This window comes from Tamandua tetradactyla, chromosome 15 (assembly GCF_023851605.1).
Source record: "Tamandua tetradactyla isolate mTamTet1 chromosome 15, mTamTet1.pri, whole genome shotgun sequence".
Lineage (NCBI taxonomy): Eukaryota > Metazoa > Chordata > Mammalia > Pilosa > Myrmecophagidae > Tamandua > Tamandua tetradactyla.
The window spans coordinates 72,638,610-72,655,567 of record NC_135341.1 but is presented as its reverse complement, the minus strand read 5'-3'; the positions used below and the strand labels follow the sequence as shown (position 1 = coordinate 72,655,567).

Genomic DNA, 16,958 nt, shown 5'->3' with positions numbered 1-16,958 from the left:
TTAGTAACAGTTTAAAATGTCCATAGGATACATTCTCCAGAACAAAAAGACATAATCCTAAACTATTTCCCCAAGCACACAGCATTTTCCAGGGGCATCTCACCCCAGCCCAGATAGAATGTATTCACTGAATATAAATTTTACATTAGACTAGAACAATAAAAAGAAAATAAGATAAAATAGTGAAAAACCTAACACAATCCAAATTTAAATACTTGGGTTATCTGCTCTTTTCACTATCATAATCAATGGTCGACTGTACTTCCATAAGGTTTAATTTACCTAGTGTTACTATATAATAAAAAATTGTTGGGTGCACCATGGTGGCTCAGTGGCAGAGTTCTTGTCTACCATGCCGGGAACCCAGGTTCGATTCCCAGTGCCTGCCCATGTATATCAAAAAAAAAAAAAAAAAAAAAAAAACCGTTGTTAACAGTCATCCTCAATTGCCATATGAATATGGGAAAGCCACTCTCAACTGCTTTCCCATATTCATAAGTGAACAATTCGTAATTAATTCCCATATTAAAAGTGAACAATTAATTTGGCTACAAGGGACCTTTAAAGATGTTCTCATTCCCATTCAGACTTTTGCTTAGAACTTAATGCTCTTCTTCTGTACTATATTACATAGATTGTGAATTACAGTAAGAGCCACCTAAGCAGTGTTGGGTAACCCTTGTGCTGGTTTGAAGGTTTTATGTAGCCTAGAAAAGCCATGTTCTTTTAATCCAATATTGTAGGGGCAGACCATGGTTGGGTGCGACCTCTTGATTAGGTTGTTTCCATGGAGATGTAACCCCAGCCATTCAAACTGGATCTTAATCTGTTTATGGGAGTCCTTTAAGAGGGAAACGTTTTGGAGAAAGCTCAGACGCTCAGAGAGAAAAACACTCTAGAGACACTAAGTGGAGACCCACAGGACACTCACAGAAAGACAATGGAATCAGAAGGTGAAAGGAGATGTCAGCTACATGCCTTCCCACCTGAAAGAGGTGTTCCAGATACCAGTCGCCTTTCTTCAGAGTCCAGGTATCATCCTGTAGATGGCTTCATTTAGAAATTTCCATGCCCTTCAAACTGTAAATTTGTAACTTAATAGATTCCCTTTGAAAAAGCCCAAAATATTGGGGGGTTATGCCCTATAATAAATGAGCATAGAGACATTCCTTCTGAAACCCTTCACAGGCCCTAGGTTAAGAAAGCCCAGTTCCATCACCTACCAAACAAGTCCGAACTTCACAGCCAAGTATTCAAATGTATTCATAATGGAATTACAGTCAAACTAGCCATCCCCCATTGCTTTCCAACTACATACACCAATCAGTGTTATCTCCTTACTACCCCCAACATATATGTGGCCTACCTTCACAGTACCCTCTTGTTGCTTTCATGAACAATTACTTGCTTTCTACAAATCCTTCCAGGTGAACCTAAAATAGCTCACTTGCCATGAGAGTTTCCCTCTGCCCACAATCAGACCATCTTCTCCTTTGCGAATTCTGAAACATGTTACAGGCATCTCTTATGGAGCACACCTTTCTAACCTGAATGGTATTCAAAAAGTCAGCAAACATACAATACACATATTTTTAAACTGTATGTTTGTTACATTTTCAAATAATATACTCCATATGTGTTTCTTTAACCTCCGCGATCCTTTTCATGTGAAGTATTACAGATACCCTACAGTTAGGTGTTTTTTCTCCTCTTTAGACAATAAAATTCTTATAGACAGAGGTGGTAGCTACTGCACCTTTGTGTCCTCCTCAGTATCCAGCATAAAGCAGGAGGATACTTGATAGAGGACTTGACTGTATTTTTTCAGGCTTTATGCATTCTGTATCCCCAAGCATACCAATTATAAGACTCCCCAAAGATTAAGACATCATCATCTATTTTTTCTTTCCTACCAAAAGTTCAAGGGACAATGTTTTACCCTTAATGGGTACAGGAACAAGTGAGAATCAATCATCCAAAATAGTTGTCATCAATGTAATACCTACTTATCAAGATATGCCCAACCGACTTCCGGAGAAGATGGTGGCTTAGTAAGATGCGCGGGTCTTAGTTCCTCCTCCAGAACAGCAACTAAAGAAACAGAAACAATACGAAACAGCTTCCGGAGCCACGACAGAGACCAAAAAGACAGCGTACCCCATTCTGGAACGGCTGAACGGGCAGGGAGAATCTGCTGCAGTGAGATACCCGAGGGGCACGCGTTTTCCCAGCCGGGGCGGCTGGCGACTGGGGTCCTGTCCACGCACGTGGCTCCCCGGTCTGACTGGGAACGTTGGATAGTGGGGCCCTCCCGCCACGCTTGGCGTCTCGGGCCAGCTCGGCAATTTGGACCGGCACTCCCCCAAGCCGCGGCGGCCAGCGACCGCCCCTCCACGTGCGGTTTCCCAGGCCGACTGCGAGATTCGGATTGGCAAATTAAAGGAGCCACAGCATCTTTTACTGGTGGGACCTGCAGACAGACGTGTGCCACGAGCGCCACCTACTGGGCAGGAAAAGAAAAACAGAGCCCAGAGATTTCACAGAAAAAACTTTCAACCAGCCGGGTCCCACACCCAGGGAAATCTGATCAAATGCCCAGACACCAGCAGAAAATAATGGATGACGCTCGGAAAATTGAAGATATGGTCCAGTCAAAGGAACAAACCAATAGTTCAAATGAGATACAGGAGCTGAGACAACTAATGCTGAATATACGAACAGAAATGGAAAACCTCTTCAAAAACCAAATCAATAAATTGAGGGAGGACATGAAGAAGACATGGGCTGAACAAAAAGAAGAAATAGAAAATCTGAAAAAACAAATCACAGAACTTATGGGAGTGAAGGACAAAGAAGAAAAAATGGAAAAAATAATGGATACCTACAATGGTAGATCTAAAGAGACAGAAGCTACAATTAGTGAACTGGAGGATGGAACATCTGAATTCCAAAAAGAAACAGAAACTATCGGGAAAAGAATGGAAAAACTTGAGCAGGGGATCAGGGAACTGAATGACAATATGAAGCGCACAAATATACGTGTTGTGGGTGTCCCAAGAAGGAGAAGAGAAGGGAAAAGGAGGAGAAAAACTAATGGAAGAAATTATCACTGAAAATTTCCCAACTCTTATGAAAGACCTAAATTTACAGATCCAAGAAGTACAGCGCACCCCAAAAAGAATAGACCCAAATAGGCGTTCTCCAAGACACTTACTAGTTAGAATGTCAGAGGTCAAAGAGAAAGAGAGGATCTTGAAAGCAGCAAGAGAAAAACAATCCGTCACATACAAGGGAAACCCAATAAGACTATGTGTAGATTTCTCAGCAGAAACCAGGGAAGCTAGAAGACAGTGGGATGATATATTTAAATTACTAAAAGAGAAAAACTGCCAACCAAGACTTCTATATCCAGCAAAATTGTCCTTCAAAAATGAGGGAGAAATTAAAACATTTATAGACAAAAAGTCACTGAGAGAATTTGTGACCAAGAGACCAGCTCTCCAAGAAATACTAAAGGGAGCACCAGAGTCAGATACGAAAAGACAGAAGAGGGAGGTATGGAGTAAAGTGTAGAAAGAAGGAAAATCAGATATGATATATATAATACAAAAGCCAAAATGGTAGAGGAAAATATTATCCAAACAGTAATAACACTAAAAGTTAATGGACTTAATTTCCCAATCAAAAGACATAGACTGGCAGAATGGATTACGACCCAGCAATACCACTGCTAGGTATCTACTCAAAGGACTTAAGGGCAAAGACACAGACGGACGTTTGCACACCAGTGTTTATAGCAGCATTATCTACAATTGCAAAGAGATGGAAACAGCCAAAATGTCCATTGGCAGACGAGTGGCTAAACAAATTGTGGCGTATGCCTACAATGGAATATTGTGCAGCTTTGGGACGGACTGAACTTATGAGGCATGTGATAACATGGATGGACCTAGAGAACATTATGCTGAGTGAGTCTAGCCAAAAACTAAAGGACAAATACTGTATGGTCCCACTGATGTGAACCAACATTCGAGAATCAGCTTGGAATATATCATTGGTAACGGGGACCAGTGGGGGTTGGAAACAGGGTAAGATAATGGGTAATTGGAGCTGAAGGGATGCAGACTGTGCAGCAGGACTAGATACAAAGGCTCGAAAATGGACAGCACAATAATACCTAAGTGTAATGTGACTATGTTGGAACACTGAATGAAGTTGCACCTGAAATATAAAAAAAAAAAAAAAAAAAAGATATGCCCAACCTGTTCAAAAAAACCTTCAAGATATCTAATGACACTAACCTGAACGGAGCTCAAAAATGGTTCTCACACAGAAATAATCCAAACATAAAAGGTATTGTCCTTTTTTTTTTTTTGAATGGGCAGGCACTGGGAAACCAACCCGGGTCTCTGGAATGGCAGGCAAGAATTCTGCCACTGAACCACCACCGCACTGCCCAGGTATTATCTTTTTTTTAGCACTACTGCAAAGTTTAATTTTAGTTCTAAAACAAATTCAAAAACAGAAACAATGAACATCTAAGTTTATATATATATATGCACACTATAGGAGGCATAGAAGGGTAAAAACTTTTTTAAACTCTTAAACCTAATAGAAAAGTTTATAGCCAGCTGATTCAAACTACAACACGGATGTACCTTGAAAATATTATGCTAGGTGAAAAGAAATCAGACACAAAAGACCACATATGATATGATTCCATTTATTTGAACTCTCCAGAATAAGCATACCCATAAGTAAATTAGTGGTTGCCAGGGAATGGTAGAGGGGGATGGGGATATGGATTTGTTTGCTGTTGCTTTTGTGTGACAAAAATGTTCTGAAATTATATAGTGTAATAGTTATACAACTTTGTGAGACCACGAATGAATTTTATTTTATGCAAACTAATCTCAATTTTTAGAAATTTTTTATCAAATTGTTTATTTCAGTTATTAAAGTGTTTTTAAAAGGTCTCTCATTTTGTACTTAGTATTCTCAAGCTGAAATAACTAGAAGTTACACCTGGTACCCTATAAGCCCTTGTTTTAAACCACAGCATTAACTGATATCAATGGTATAACCAACTTAGCAACATATAGAGAGGGAAAGTCTGTATATGAATCTGAATTTCTGCCTTTAAGAAAAAAAAGAAATAAGATTTCTCAAAACACTAGGCACCCCTATACAACAACAGTGGCCTGGAGCTGAGCAGCAATTAACATAGCTACTCTTAATTGCAACGTTCTCCATCACTCCCTATGGTGTTTAAGACACTGAGACTAGGTGTCAGCTGCCATTTAGCTTCCCAGTTGTAGCACTTCGATATGGTCAACCAACACCCAAATAGCTTCCCTTAAGCACATAACCTGCATAACCTGTAGACATCTGTTTGTAATCTAAATAAAGACCTTCTACCTTAGTAGAGTGTACTATGAATCTTTAATACATTAAAATGTAATCATGTATGGTTACATTTTACTAACTGAAAAGAAAAAAATTATGGCAGTGATACCTGCTGAGTAAAATCCTGCTGTTGTTATATATTCCTGCTGTATAAACTAAAGTTAATTTCGTGAAAAGTTCATTTTCTACTCCTATAAACAAATTATTTTAGATTAAAAAGCCAAAATTAATTTCATCTAATAGCGCAAAGAAGTATAGTAATTAATTTCTTACCCCTATAATTGTTTCAGGTGCTGGAACAAAATGAAGGAAGGCTGCCTTATTCAAATTATTGATTGCATATGAAGACAAACTTATTTGCTCACTGATTTTATATGTAAACTATCTAGAACTCTTCTGAGGCCTATATGCAAAAAAGAAAAACAACTTTTTTCCACTTGTAGTTTCTACATATTAGGCTGTATTTTGCAAACTTAAAAAAAAATACAGGGTGAATACGGAAACAGACCTAGAAAAGTAGATTCTACTATGTCTTACGCTTTTGAGCTAAACGCTACATCAAGTACTTTCCAACTTTAAAACCCTTTTGTACCTATCCAGATCTTCTCTTCCTTTCCTCCAAATAAGATAATTCATGTAGGTGAAATTTTTTTCTAAAGATGGGAAAGGTTAAAATTGTATTTGCATTCAATTTCATTTTTACCATCATTTGCAATTAGCAATAAAATATCAGCATATAACTTCTAACAGCAGCTATTCCCTTTAAACTAGGTAAAAACAAACTCATTTCTCAAAGGCCTCCAAAAAAGAATCAGCTGGGATAATTACTAATTTAGAGGTAAACTTCAATGTTCTTTTCCTCCTCTGATCTAGGCGATTTCATTAACTTGTGGAAGTACCCACATTATAGGTGAAAATTTAAAGTTCAACACTACCACTGAGTATTACCAGAAATTATACAAAACTGAAGTATGATCACAATTGCTTTCATAATCGCATTTCCTAAGCATACAAATGCAAAGATGCAAATGGATTTTGTGTCCAACTGAAAACACAATCCCATTTCTTTTAAAACCTGATAGTGAATAAAATGGAAGCTCTCTCAAAAGTTCACCCAATTTCTAACGTACATGGATCTGAATTACACACACACAAAATACAGGACTGGAAACAAAAAGAATACAAAGGTCAATGATTACTCCAATCATTACTTACAGAAATATTAAATGCCTTTAAACAGGTAAAGATTAGCGTCAAACCTAGATCTTGAGTGTTGCCAGAGTATTACATGAGTTAACTGTACAGGAATTGGTTTTTTGCTTTTTTGTTTGTTTGTTTAATGCTTCAACTGTGCTTTCCTTGTTACTCTTTAACAATGATGTCCAACAGAACATCCTGCAATGAGAAAAATGTTCTGTATTTGTGATGTCCAAAAAGGTAGCCAATAAATCACATGTGGCTATTGAGTGCTTAAATATGGCTGGCATTTCTGAGGAATTGATTGCGTTTTTACTTTTAATTGCCACATGAAGGTAGTGGCTATCACGTTGGACAGCGGAGTCCTAAAATTAGAAATATAAAGTATAAACCTGACTAAACAGTTTTTCAAAGACTCATTCTCTGATGGTAAGAGCTAGAACCCTCCTACTGCCAAATTATACACAACTTCAGCCATTGGCCTAAACAAAGAATTTCTTATGAAATGATAATTCATAATACTACTTAGATGCGAAATTTAAGTACACTATTCACTAAGAATATCAAAAAGCACATCTCAAGTTTTTTCCCATTGTTTTGCAAAAGAGGTACTGACTTACGGAATGGTATCCCAACGAATGCAAGTTACTTTCCCTTCAAATCTGTCCAGTATCTTCTGTTTGGAAAAACAATACTACCAACGTTTCCTGTGACCCGGTAAATTTCACAAGTTTCTTTTTCTTTTCCTTAACGGAGATACAAATGTTTCAGACGGTCACGCTGTCTGGAAGCCTTGTTACCTATCTTTCCACGTTTCTAGATGTACGAAGTATTGATCCAGTTGCGATTTCTTTCCTAGTTACAAAGTATTTTTTCAGTCCAAGAATCACACGAGTCTTTCTGGCATTTCAGGTATTCTCTGACCATCTCTGCCCAAGTCAAGAAAAGTAACCAAGATGGTGCACGAAATGTCAAAAGAAAGGAAGCCTGAGGCACTAGTCGCTAAGCAGAATCAACCGCCTTTAACCCTGGGAGAGGGTGCCTCTTTCCATCCGGCGAAGCACACAGGCCAGCAAGGTCGTGACCCTGGGTGAGCGCGGACGCAACGCTGCCTGGCTGCAGCGGGAAGCCACCTGTGAGGCCCGAGCCTCACCTGGCCGGGGACAGGAAGCGCACGCCTGGCAGCGCGCCGGACGCAAAGACGGCGAACGTGTGAGCCGCCCATCAGGCGGCGGCGACCGAAGGCGGCTGCAAGACCCCTGGCGGCACGTGGGCTTCACGGCGATCCGGGCGGCGCAGACAGCCGGGTCGCAAGCCACCCGCGGACCTCGGCCAGTACCCCATCCTGTCCCCAAGATGGGACCTGCTTCCCCTGCACCCAGGCCACGGAGCGGGGGCCCGGACGGCCCACAACGCCGGCCCACCCTCCCACCCTTCCCCTGCGGTCGGCGCGCTCCCGCCCGGTCGCCCCTCACCTACCTGGTCGCGGAGTTTGAGGAACGCCATGGCGGTCGCCTCCGCCGTCCGCCCCGCTGGTCCCGCCCCGGTGGCCTCAGCCGCCGCCCGGGGCCGGCAGGTCGGCGGCCAGCTGCACCGAGTGGATCGGGTGGGGGGCGGCACCGCCTCCCGGGCCGCCAGCCGCCGAGGCCGCCGCCAAGAGGTGAGAAGCTCGACCGGTCCCGCCTCCTCCTCTGAGGACTCCCCGCCCTCTTCCTTCCTTTCTTTCTCTCTTTCTCTCGCCTGCCTGCACACGCCGTCCCCGCAGCAGCAGCCACCGCCACCGCCGCCGCCGCCGCCGCCGCCGCCTCCTCCTCCTCCTCACGCCCCCTTCCCGAAATACCCTGGCAGCCCCCGCAGCCCGGCGCTCCAGACCGCGGCTGCGGCGGCATCTAAACTCCACTCCACAATATTACCACCACCGCCCGCCGCGATTGGCCGCTGCGCGGGGGAGAGGCCAGAGTAAGCCAAACGCCCATTGGCCAGGCCGCCGCGTCCGCCCGGGCCCGCCCTCCGCCTCGCGGAGAAGGAGGGGGCGGGGAGGAGGAAACCGCGAGGGTGGGCTCCCGGCTCCCGCCGGGCTGGGAGGGGGAGTCGGAGGGGGAGTCGGAGGGGGAGTCGGAAGGAGGGGCGGGCCGCCAGGTGTCCCAGCTTCTGGGCGCGCGGCCCGGGTGCTGTGGGCGGGGCCCAGCGCTCGCGGGGACGGGACGGAGGAAGGTGACGGTAACGGCCTGGGACTCGCACGTGGAGGGGGAGTGTAGCGCGCCCCGGAACCTGAGAGGATGGAAGCGGGGTGAGGGGCTGGCGGGGGCTGGAAAGGTGGGCACCTGGGAGCTGCGGTTCTTCCGGGAGCGGCAGAAGGCGACCCGAACTCGCGCGGAGGAAGAGTGAAGATGCGCGCCTGGGTTTGAGCAGGATGAAGCTCGGGGGGGGGGGGGCGGGTATGAGAAGTGGTCACTGGGGAGCCGCTGCCCTCGTGGGGGCGGCGGGCGGAAGCCGGGGCCGGACGAGGGATGAATTGGTCCGGACTTGCGCTTCGAGGGAGAGTGAGGACGCTCCACCGCCCACCCTTCCCCACCCACAAATGCCCCTGGATTTAGGGAGGATGGAGGAGGCGTGAAAGGTGTGAGAGGTGACAAGGACAGCAGCTGTGGGTAAGGGAAACATGCTGGCGTTCGGGACGAAAGGGTGGCGTCTTTGCAGCCAAACAGGTTGTGGACGCCCAAGCCTTTCTTTACCCTCAGTCTCAATCCGAAGCAAGGCTGATGAGGTTCCTCACTCCCAAAGCCCTTCTTGTAGGCTTGCTCCCCGCCCCCTTTCTTCTTTCGAATACGAAAGGTTTTGCCTCCCACTTGAGAGAAATCAGTTAAAAAAAAAAAGATGTCCAGGACTTCCAATAGATAGCATCCCTGGATGGAGGAGAAGAGGAGTGCCTCCATCACCCTGCCACACACTCCCACGCCACCCCGCAGCTCTGAAACGGCTTTTCTTTCTTAGGCAACCGCACACTGTTACCATTCCAGGCCTGTGTGGGAGAAGATCCTTGTGCGCCTGTGTCTGTCCGCCCGGGCGGCACCAGTCCCTGGTTAATAAAAGGTACGAACATGTGACGTAAGGCTTGACTTAAAAGAGCCCTCTTTACCCCACATCAGTTGTGTCCCTTGGGACAGACTTTATTAAGAGGATTGATTTGTGTCTAATGGCTCTTTGGAGGAAAAGAGACCTAGTCCAGGACTGTCATTATAAGGCTGCACTTAAAACAAAAAGCTTATCTTTAGCCCCATAAAAAAAAAAAAAGGAAAGGAAAATAATCAGTCTTGCAAGATCAAAAACACTGCTCATTAATAATACAAACCTTCCAGTATTCTCCGACGTATCCATATATTGATGCTATAGAAACAGTTCCTTTCTAAAATTGCATTCGTCTTTATAAGTGATATTTTCTACTTAAAATGGAGGAATTCTCATAACAGTGATATATAACCCTCGTGAAGAAGCTAAAAAGAAAGTCAGGGTGTTCTTGCTTTGCATTATCTTCAGTCCTCACTCCTTTCCCCTTGACTTCGTCAGTTACAGCAGATAAAATAGGAATACAATTTGTCACTCAACCTCTCATCAGTTCTGTGAGGGTGAATGAGTTGATGTTGAAAAAGCACTCAAGTTCCCCAAAGCAAAGGTGTTGTGATAATACGTAAATAATTACCCATGTGTTGTGTCCAATGCAGAATTCTATCTTAGTAGAAGGGTGTAAGAATTTAGCCTGATTCATACATAAACCTGTTAGACTATGCTATGCATGTCTAGCCAGGACTTATTAAATTCCCCCAGTCATCTTCTCTTAAGGTTAAAGTGCTAGCATTTAAAAGCACTACAGGAACTTGATTAGGAACATGGTGAAGATTAATTTTGGGGAAAATGACAAGTGCTTTTGAGAATCTGAATTTAAATTACAGACCAAATATGCATTTAAATCGGTTTTGTGATTGAGCTAATGAAAATTTTCAGGGCACTTCTGAAATCTAATTAACAATAATTAATGAATAAGCTTTATAACGCACCATCTCTGACAATCTTGCAAACAGTAGGATCTGAACTTTCTTGATAGAATATGTTTAATATCTGGCTGGGTTCTTCCCCACCCTAATCACCATTGAACCTCTTTGAATCTCACTTGTCTAATGTAAAATCCAAGTTTAACATTCCATGGCCTGCTTATTTCACAGAATCAAATAATAATGATATGAAAGGCTGTGGGAACTCTGAAGGTTCGTTCAAATTTAATGTTGTTATTTCAGCAATTACATTTCCATAGCTGACAAGAGGGTAAGAACCATTTATTCTGGAAATAATTTTTTAAAAAGTATGTAATTGAGCAATAAAATGAGTAAGGTTCATGTTCAAATTGTGATAGTATTTTTTAAATCTTTATTCTAAAGCTATTCCTGCTTATTATAAAGTATTCAAATATTAAAGAAATCTATAATACCAAATAAAAGTCCATATTATCAAAGCCAAAGGGGTTAGGAACTTAAATGTTGTCAGTTATCTTTCTCTCCCTCCCTTACCTCTCTCTTCTTTTCTGTACTTTCTGTCACACTCATTTTCCTTTATTATAGCAGCAGCTCTACTCACACATTTGAAGTACTCTGCAATCATAAAAGAAAAAAGCCAGTGATCCTGACCTCAAAGTTGAAGAGTCTCATGAAGTGACTAATTAGATGGGTTAGGTCATGTGATCATACTTCAGCCAATCACCACAGCCAAGGAAGCAAGATCTTGGAATTGATGGTGCTTTCATTTAGAATCCATGTCTAAAGTGGTGTAAGGAAAGATACCATACAAATATGACTACCAGGGAAGTTGCTGTGAGCTGAATAACCACTTCAAATTTTATTTTCTGTGATACTCTGTTGGACACTGGCTCAGCACCTTATATGCTTTACCTCATTTAAATTTTTCAAAACCTTCAGTAACCTCTTTATGCTACAAAATTGAGACCACAAGAAATTAAGTGTGCCCAGAGGTTAACCAGCTAATTAATGGACTCATGAAAGCCTTGAAAGCCAAGAAAAGTAGCTTCTATGGTAGGTAATGGGCAGCCATCGATGGCTTTTGAGCAGCAGAGTGACCACAACAGCAATATTTAAGTAGTCAGTGATATATAAGATTAAGGGTTGAAGGTAAAACCATAATTAGGAATGCCAGCAGAGACCCAAGGCAGTAATTCCAGGCAAAGGGTAGCAAGAGTCGTAAATGAGAGTGGGTGGGAATGGGAAAAGAGAAGAAAAGAAATAAAATGTAAAACAAAAGGAATAATTGAGAAGACCAGACAACAAAGAGGATGAAGTACAAAGATATGTCAAAATTACTCCAGGCCATATATACTAAGAATCTGAAATTGTTCAGTCCCATTTGACCCGATAATTCCACTTTTAGAATCTAAGTAAATTATCCTGGAATTTATTCTGAAACATGATATCTATTTTAGCAAATATTGGTATAGGGGGTGTGCCAGTTTAAATCTCGTGTGGACCCCAGAAAAGCCATGTACTTTAATCCTTATTCACGATTGCTGGGTGGAAGCTTTTTGATTATTCCAATGGAGATATGACCTACCTAATTGTAGGTGGTGACTTGTGATTAGATGGGTTCCATGGAGATGTGTCTCCACCTATTCAAGGCGCCCTTTAGAGGGAACCATTCTTGAAGGAGCTATGGGAGCCCATACAGCCAGAGACCTTTGGAGATCTCTGGAAGGAAAACGCCCCTGGGGGAGCTTCATGAAACAAGAAGCCTGGAGAAAAAGCTAGCAGAGGTCACCATGTTCCTTTCTAATTGAGGGAGAAACTCTGAACATCATCGGCCTTTTTTGAACCAAGTTATCTTTCCCTGGATGCCTTAGATTAAATATTTCTATAGCCTTGCTTTAATTTGGACATTTTCATGGTCTAAGAAATGTAAACTAGCAACTTAATAAATTCCCCTTTTTGAAAGCCATTCCATTTCTGGTGTATCACATTCTGGCAGCTTGCAAATTAGAACGGGGGGGGGGAATTACAAAACAACCTAAATCTTTAATTATAGGTGAAAAATTAAGTAAATTATTCGATATCTACTTGATGAAATATTGCATAGCCATTAAAAATTATGTTTAAAGAAATTTCCAATCAGTTTGCAAAGTAAGCTGATACTGAGAGCTCCCTGCTGCCATTTCACTCCGTGGCATGGATGGATGAATAAAATAAAACTTTTTTTTAAAACATAACTGAATATGTAAGCAGAAGGAGCCAGAAATGAAAAAGGAGCTTTAAAGCCTGAGAAGTATATGTTGACTCCATATGACAAGTAGGGATATTGGAAACAGAAATCCACTTTAAGTCTGGGATTTGATGTCATGTAGGGATCAGAATCTAGGCCCCATGGCCTATGTGCAGCTGGTACTAGACTCCCTAAATAAGTCTGGGTGCCTCAAAAGACTGTCCCATTAGTAAAATGGAGACTAGAAAAACTCCACCCATTGCCTAGGAGAAACATGAAGGAAGCTGTACTTCTGCCAAGTGCTATGGGTATTATATAAGAGTCACCAGGAGAAATTGAAATCAGCCAATTGTGGGTGGTACTTTTTGATTAGATGGTTTCCATCGAGGTGTCTCTACCCCTTCAATGTGGGGGTTGCTTACTGGAGTCCTTTAAGAGGGAACCATCTTGGAAAAAGCTTCACAATCTACATAGAGACCTTTGGAGATGCAGAAAAAAAATGTCCCCAGGGAAGCCTTATGAACCGAGAAACCAGGAGAGAAAGCTAGCAGACATTGCCATGTGTTGTCCCAGCTAACAGATGTGCAGAAACCAAAGGACCACCATGCCAGCCACATGCCTTCCCAGCTGATAGAGATGTTCCAGATGGCATTAGACTTTTTTTTTCACGTGGGCAAGCACTGGGAAACGAACCCCGGTCTCCGGTATGGTTCAAATGCCACTGAGCCACCGTTGCCTGCATTATCCTTTTTAGATTGAAAGTAGCCTCTTAGTGCCCTAATGTTGACATTTTCCTGGCCTTAGAACTGTAAACTTGTAATGCGATAAATTCCCCTTTTAAAAACCATTCTGTTTCTGGTGTATTGTGTTCCAGCAGCTTTAGCAAACCAAAACACCTAGGATGTAGCAAAGAGAGACAAGGACATGAAAAATTTGAAAAGTACATATAAAGACCAAGAGGATGGATTAGAAGATTCAACATTTAAAAGAGTTTCAGGAGGAGAGAAAATAGAGACTGAAGGAGAGGAACCCAAAAGGAAGACATGAGCTGGAAGTAGAAAGAATTAACAAATGAATTAGTAAAATCCTAATCTAAGCTATTTTTTTAAGTGCCAGTATTTTGAAAATTAAAAACAAGGTGAAATTAAAATATTAGCTATTAAAAATTGGTAGATAATGGCAGAAGAGAATGAGTAAAGCATTCTAGACTCATTCCTTTATTAAGGCTATTCAAAAGATCATGATAGCCTTCGAATATGGCAGAGGTCCATAACTGATGTGAATATTAAACACTTAGGGATATTCACCAAAATAAAAGAAATGGAAAGAATGACTTTTGAAGCCATAGAGAAAAAAAAAATGTCCTAGAGAATACTTAGTTAATGGAGTAGCAGTCAAGAAGAAAAAAGCAAATTAAAAGTATGGTAAATATGATCAAATAATATTATCTTACTGATTCATTTGTAGTATGAGGTCTTAGAAGAATGTATACCCAATCCTTCCTTCTGTCTTTTGTATTAATTTTGTCATACATTTTACCTTAATAAATGCCATAAGCATGACATCTGTTACTAATTTTCCTTTAGAAAAATGATTTTTTATAAAGGGATGGTAAATAGTAAACTCAACATAAGACTGTAGAAAAAATTTCAAGTATATTGTTATTACAAGTCCATATAAATGCATTAAGCCTGTCTATTTAAAAACTAAAACAAAATATCAGCGATTCAGGCTGGATAAAAAGCAACAATAACAAGTGTTGTTTGCAGAAATGTTGTTAAATTGCCAGGTTCCACAAAAAAGTTAAACATAGAATTACTATATGACACAGCAATTCCATGCCTGGTTGTGTAACCAAAAGAATTGAAAAAGATAAACAAGAATGTTCATACACATGTGCATAGCATCACTATTCACAATAGCCAAAAAGTGGAACCATCACAAATGTCCATCCACAGGTGAAAGGATAAAGAAATTGTGGTACAAACATATACTGGAATATTCTTCAGCCATAAAAAGAATGAAGTACTGATACATGTTATGACATGGATGAATCTTGAAAATATGCTTACTGAAATAAGTCAGACAAAAAAGGTCACATATTAAATGATTCTGTTTACACGAAATATACAGATTAATTCATGGAGACAGAAGAATGCAAGTTGGTTGTCAGGACTTGGGAGGGAGAGTGGGAAGTATCTACTTAATGGGTATGGGGTTTCCTTTTGGAATGGCGAAAATGTTTTGGAACTAGACAGAGGTGGTGGTTGTACAACATTGTGAATGTACTAAATACCAGTGACTTGTTCACTTTAAAATGGCTTGTATTGTGTGTGATAGGTTCAGGTGTCAGCTTGGCCAGGTGAAGGTGCCTAATTCTGTTGCCGTGGACATGAGCCAATGGATGTGAAGCTCATCTGTCACTAATTACATCTGCAGTAAGCAAGGAGGTGTGCCTGTTGGTATGAATGATGTTTGATTTAATTAGCTGGTCCTTAAATAAGAGAGCACAATGTAGCACAGCCCAAGCAGCTTAGCGTACCTCATATCAGCACTCAGAAGTCAGCCCAGGCCTTTGGAGATGCAGAAAGGAATCATGCTGAGGAAAGTTGTTAGAACCCAGAGGCCTGGAGAGAAGGCCAGCAGAGTTCGCCCTGTTCCTTCCCATGTAAGAAAGAATCTCAGTTGAAAGCGAGCTGCTTTTCCTCTGAAGAACTACATTTTTAACTGAATAAGTCCCCTTTTATTAAAAAGCCAATCCACCTCTGGTGTGTTGCATTCCGGAAGCTTTGGTAGACTAGAACATTATGTTATGTGAATTTCACCTCAATAAAAATAGATTGCCTAAAAGTTTGAGAGGGGGAATGAAAAACTAAATATCAGGAAAATACTAACCAAAAAATGGTTCATATCATAATATCAGACATAAGAATTAAGGCAAGAAGGATTAATAAAGAGGTGATAAGTAGTAATCATACAAGAATACACGAAGATTTGCAGCTATGAACTTGGATACACTTATACACCTGAAGCTAATTTGGTGGAATTACACAGAGAAATTGGCAAATGCATTATTAAAAACTGATACACACTTCTGGAGAAGATGGTGGAGAAGGGGGCTCCAGGACTCAGTCCTCTGAGCAAAACGGCTGTTGAACAGATAGGAATTGTCTGAGACAATTGTTCTGGGGTTCTGGAGTCCAGAATATGGTACAGCATCCAGGGAAGAGGGGTAGGAGGAGGCTGATAAACTACAGTGTAGAACATTGTGTTGCTCTCTGTGCAACTGCTGATGGTGCTCATCCCCCAAACTAGCAGAGGCCACCTTAGGGTCCAGTTCTTAACTTGCTCACTGGAGACAGAAAGGGATGTAAAAATCCTCTTCCATAAGGAGAGGGGCAGGCATTGCCAGTCACTGATCGTGGCTTTTTATTAACAAAGTTGCAGCTCTGAGATACAGTTTCAATCCACCCCAGAAAAAGGTGGTGGCAGCTTAGTTTAAACCCTACCCGAAACAGGCCAAAATGGTGGAGATTTAAAGATGCAGTGCTTCCCTCAGGGCTACAAGGAACAATTAGCTGAAGGGCTGTAGTTGGGCAGCTAGGAAAGCACAGCTGTGGAAAGCCATCAAAGAGGCTTTTGGCATCCTTCCTGATCCCCTCCCCAGAGCACTTTAGAGCATATCTGCACTCCCTTCTTCGGATGTTGGCCCAGTTTTTGGCTGGGAAGTACTAATTTGGGAAAGTCCTCGCTGAGTGATCCCTCTCCTAGAATCTGTCCCACAGACAACAAAAGGAGAGTGAAAACCATAGAAGCAAAATGAACAGTACAGAACAAGATTCCCAGAAAAGCTTTTTCCTGGAGGTGAAACAATTGTACAAAAAGGAAATCTTGAAAAATTATAACACATGTATGGGGTAAAATCAGTTGAAGAAGAGCTAAACAACATCTAATCAGGTAAACATGGACTATTCTAAAGTACTAGAATAATCTGAACCAAGCATCAAAGAAGAACCTTATCACAAAACCAATCACAATAAAACCCTAGGCAACAGAGAGAAACCCACCTGTAGAATAAACTCATTGAGATAATCAGATGC

At 41.7% G+C, this 16,958-nt stretch overlaps 1 protein-coding gene and 1 long non-coding RNA gene across 11 annotated transcripts in view; one reads left to right on the top strand and one right to left on the bottom strand.

Annotated features, from left to right (window-relative positions):
- The window catches only part of ANKRD28 (ankyrin repeat domain 28), a 263,653-nt gene extending 255,272 nt beyond the window's left edge, over window positions 1–8,381 (bottom strand). Inside the window, exon 1 of one of the 5 annotated variants that reach the window (XM_077130054.1) lies at window positions 8,083–8,381. Coding sequence is in view for 2 of the 5 variants with exons in the window: in XM_077130056.1 (XP_076986171.1) it covers window positions 8,083–8,109 (27 nt within the window). In the remaining 3 variants the exon portion in view is untranslated. Of the gene's footprint in view, window positions 1–7,223; window positions 7,729–8,082 lie in introns of those variants that run through there. The other 4 variants (XM_077130056.1, XM_077130060.1, XM_077130063.1 and 1 more) reach the window with 4 other exon arrangements.
- Window positions 8,382–8,733: 352 nt separating this feature from the next.
- LOC143657551 (uncharacterized) overlaps window positions 8,734–16,958 on the top strand; it is a 30,939-nt gene continuing 22,714 nt past the window's right edge. The window contains exons 1-2 of one of the 6 annotated variants that reach the window (XR_013162896.1): window positions 8,734–8,893; window positions 9,598–9,696. This is a non-coding gene — a long non-coding RNA (uncharacterized LOC143657551). The other 5 variants (XR_013162894.1, XR_013162895.1, XR_013162897.1 and 2 more) reach the window with 5 other exon arrangements.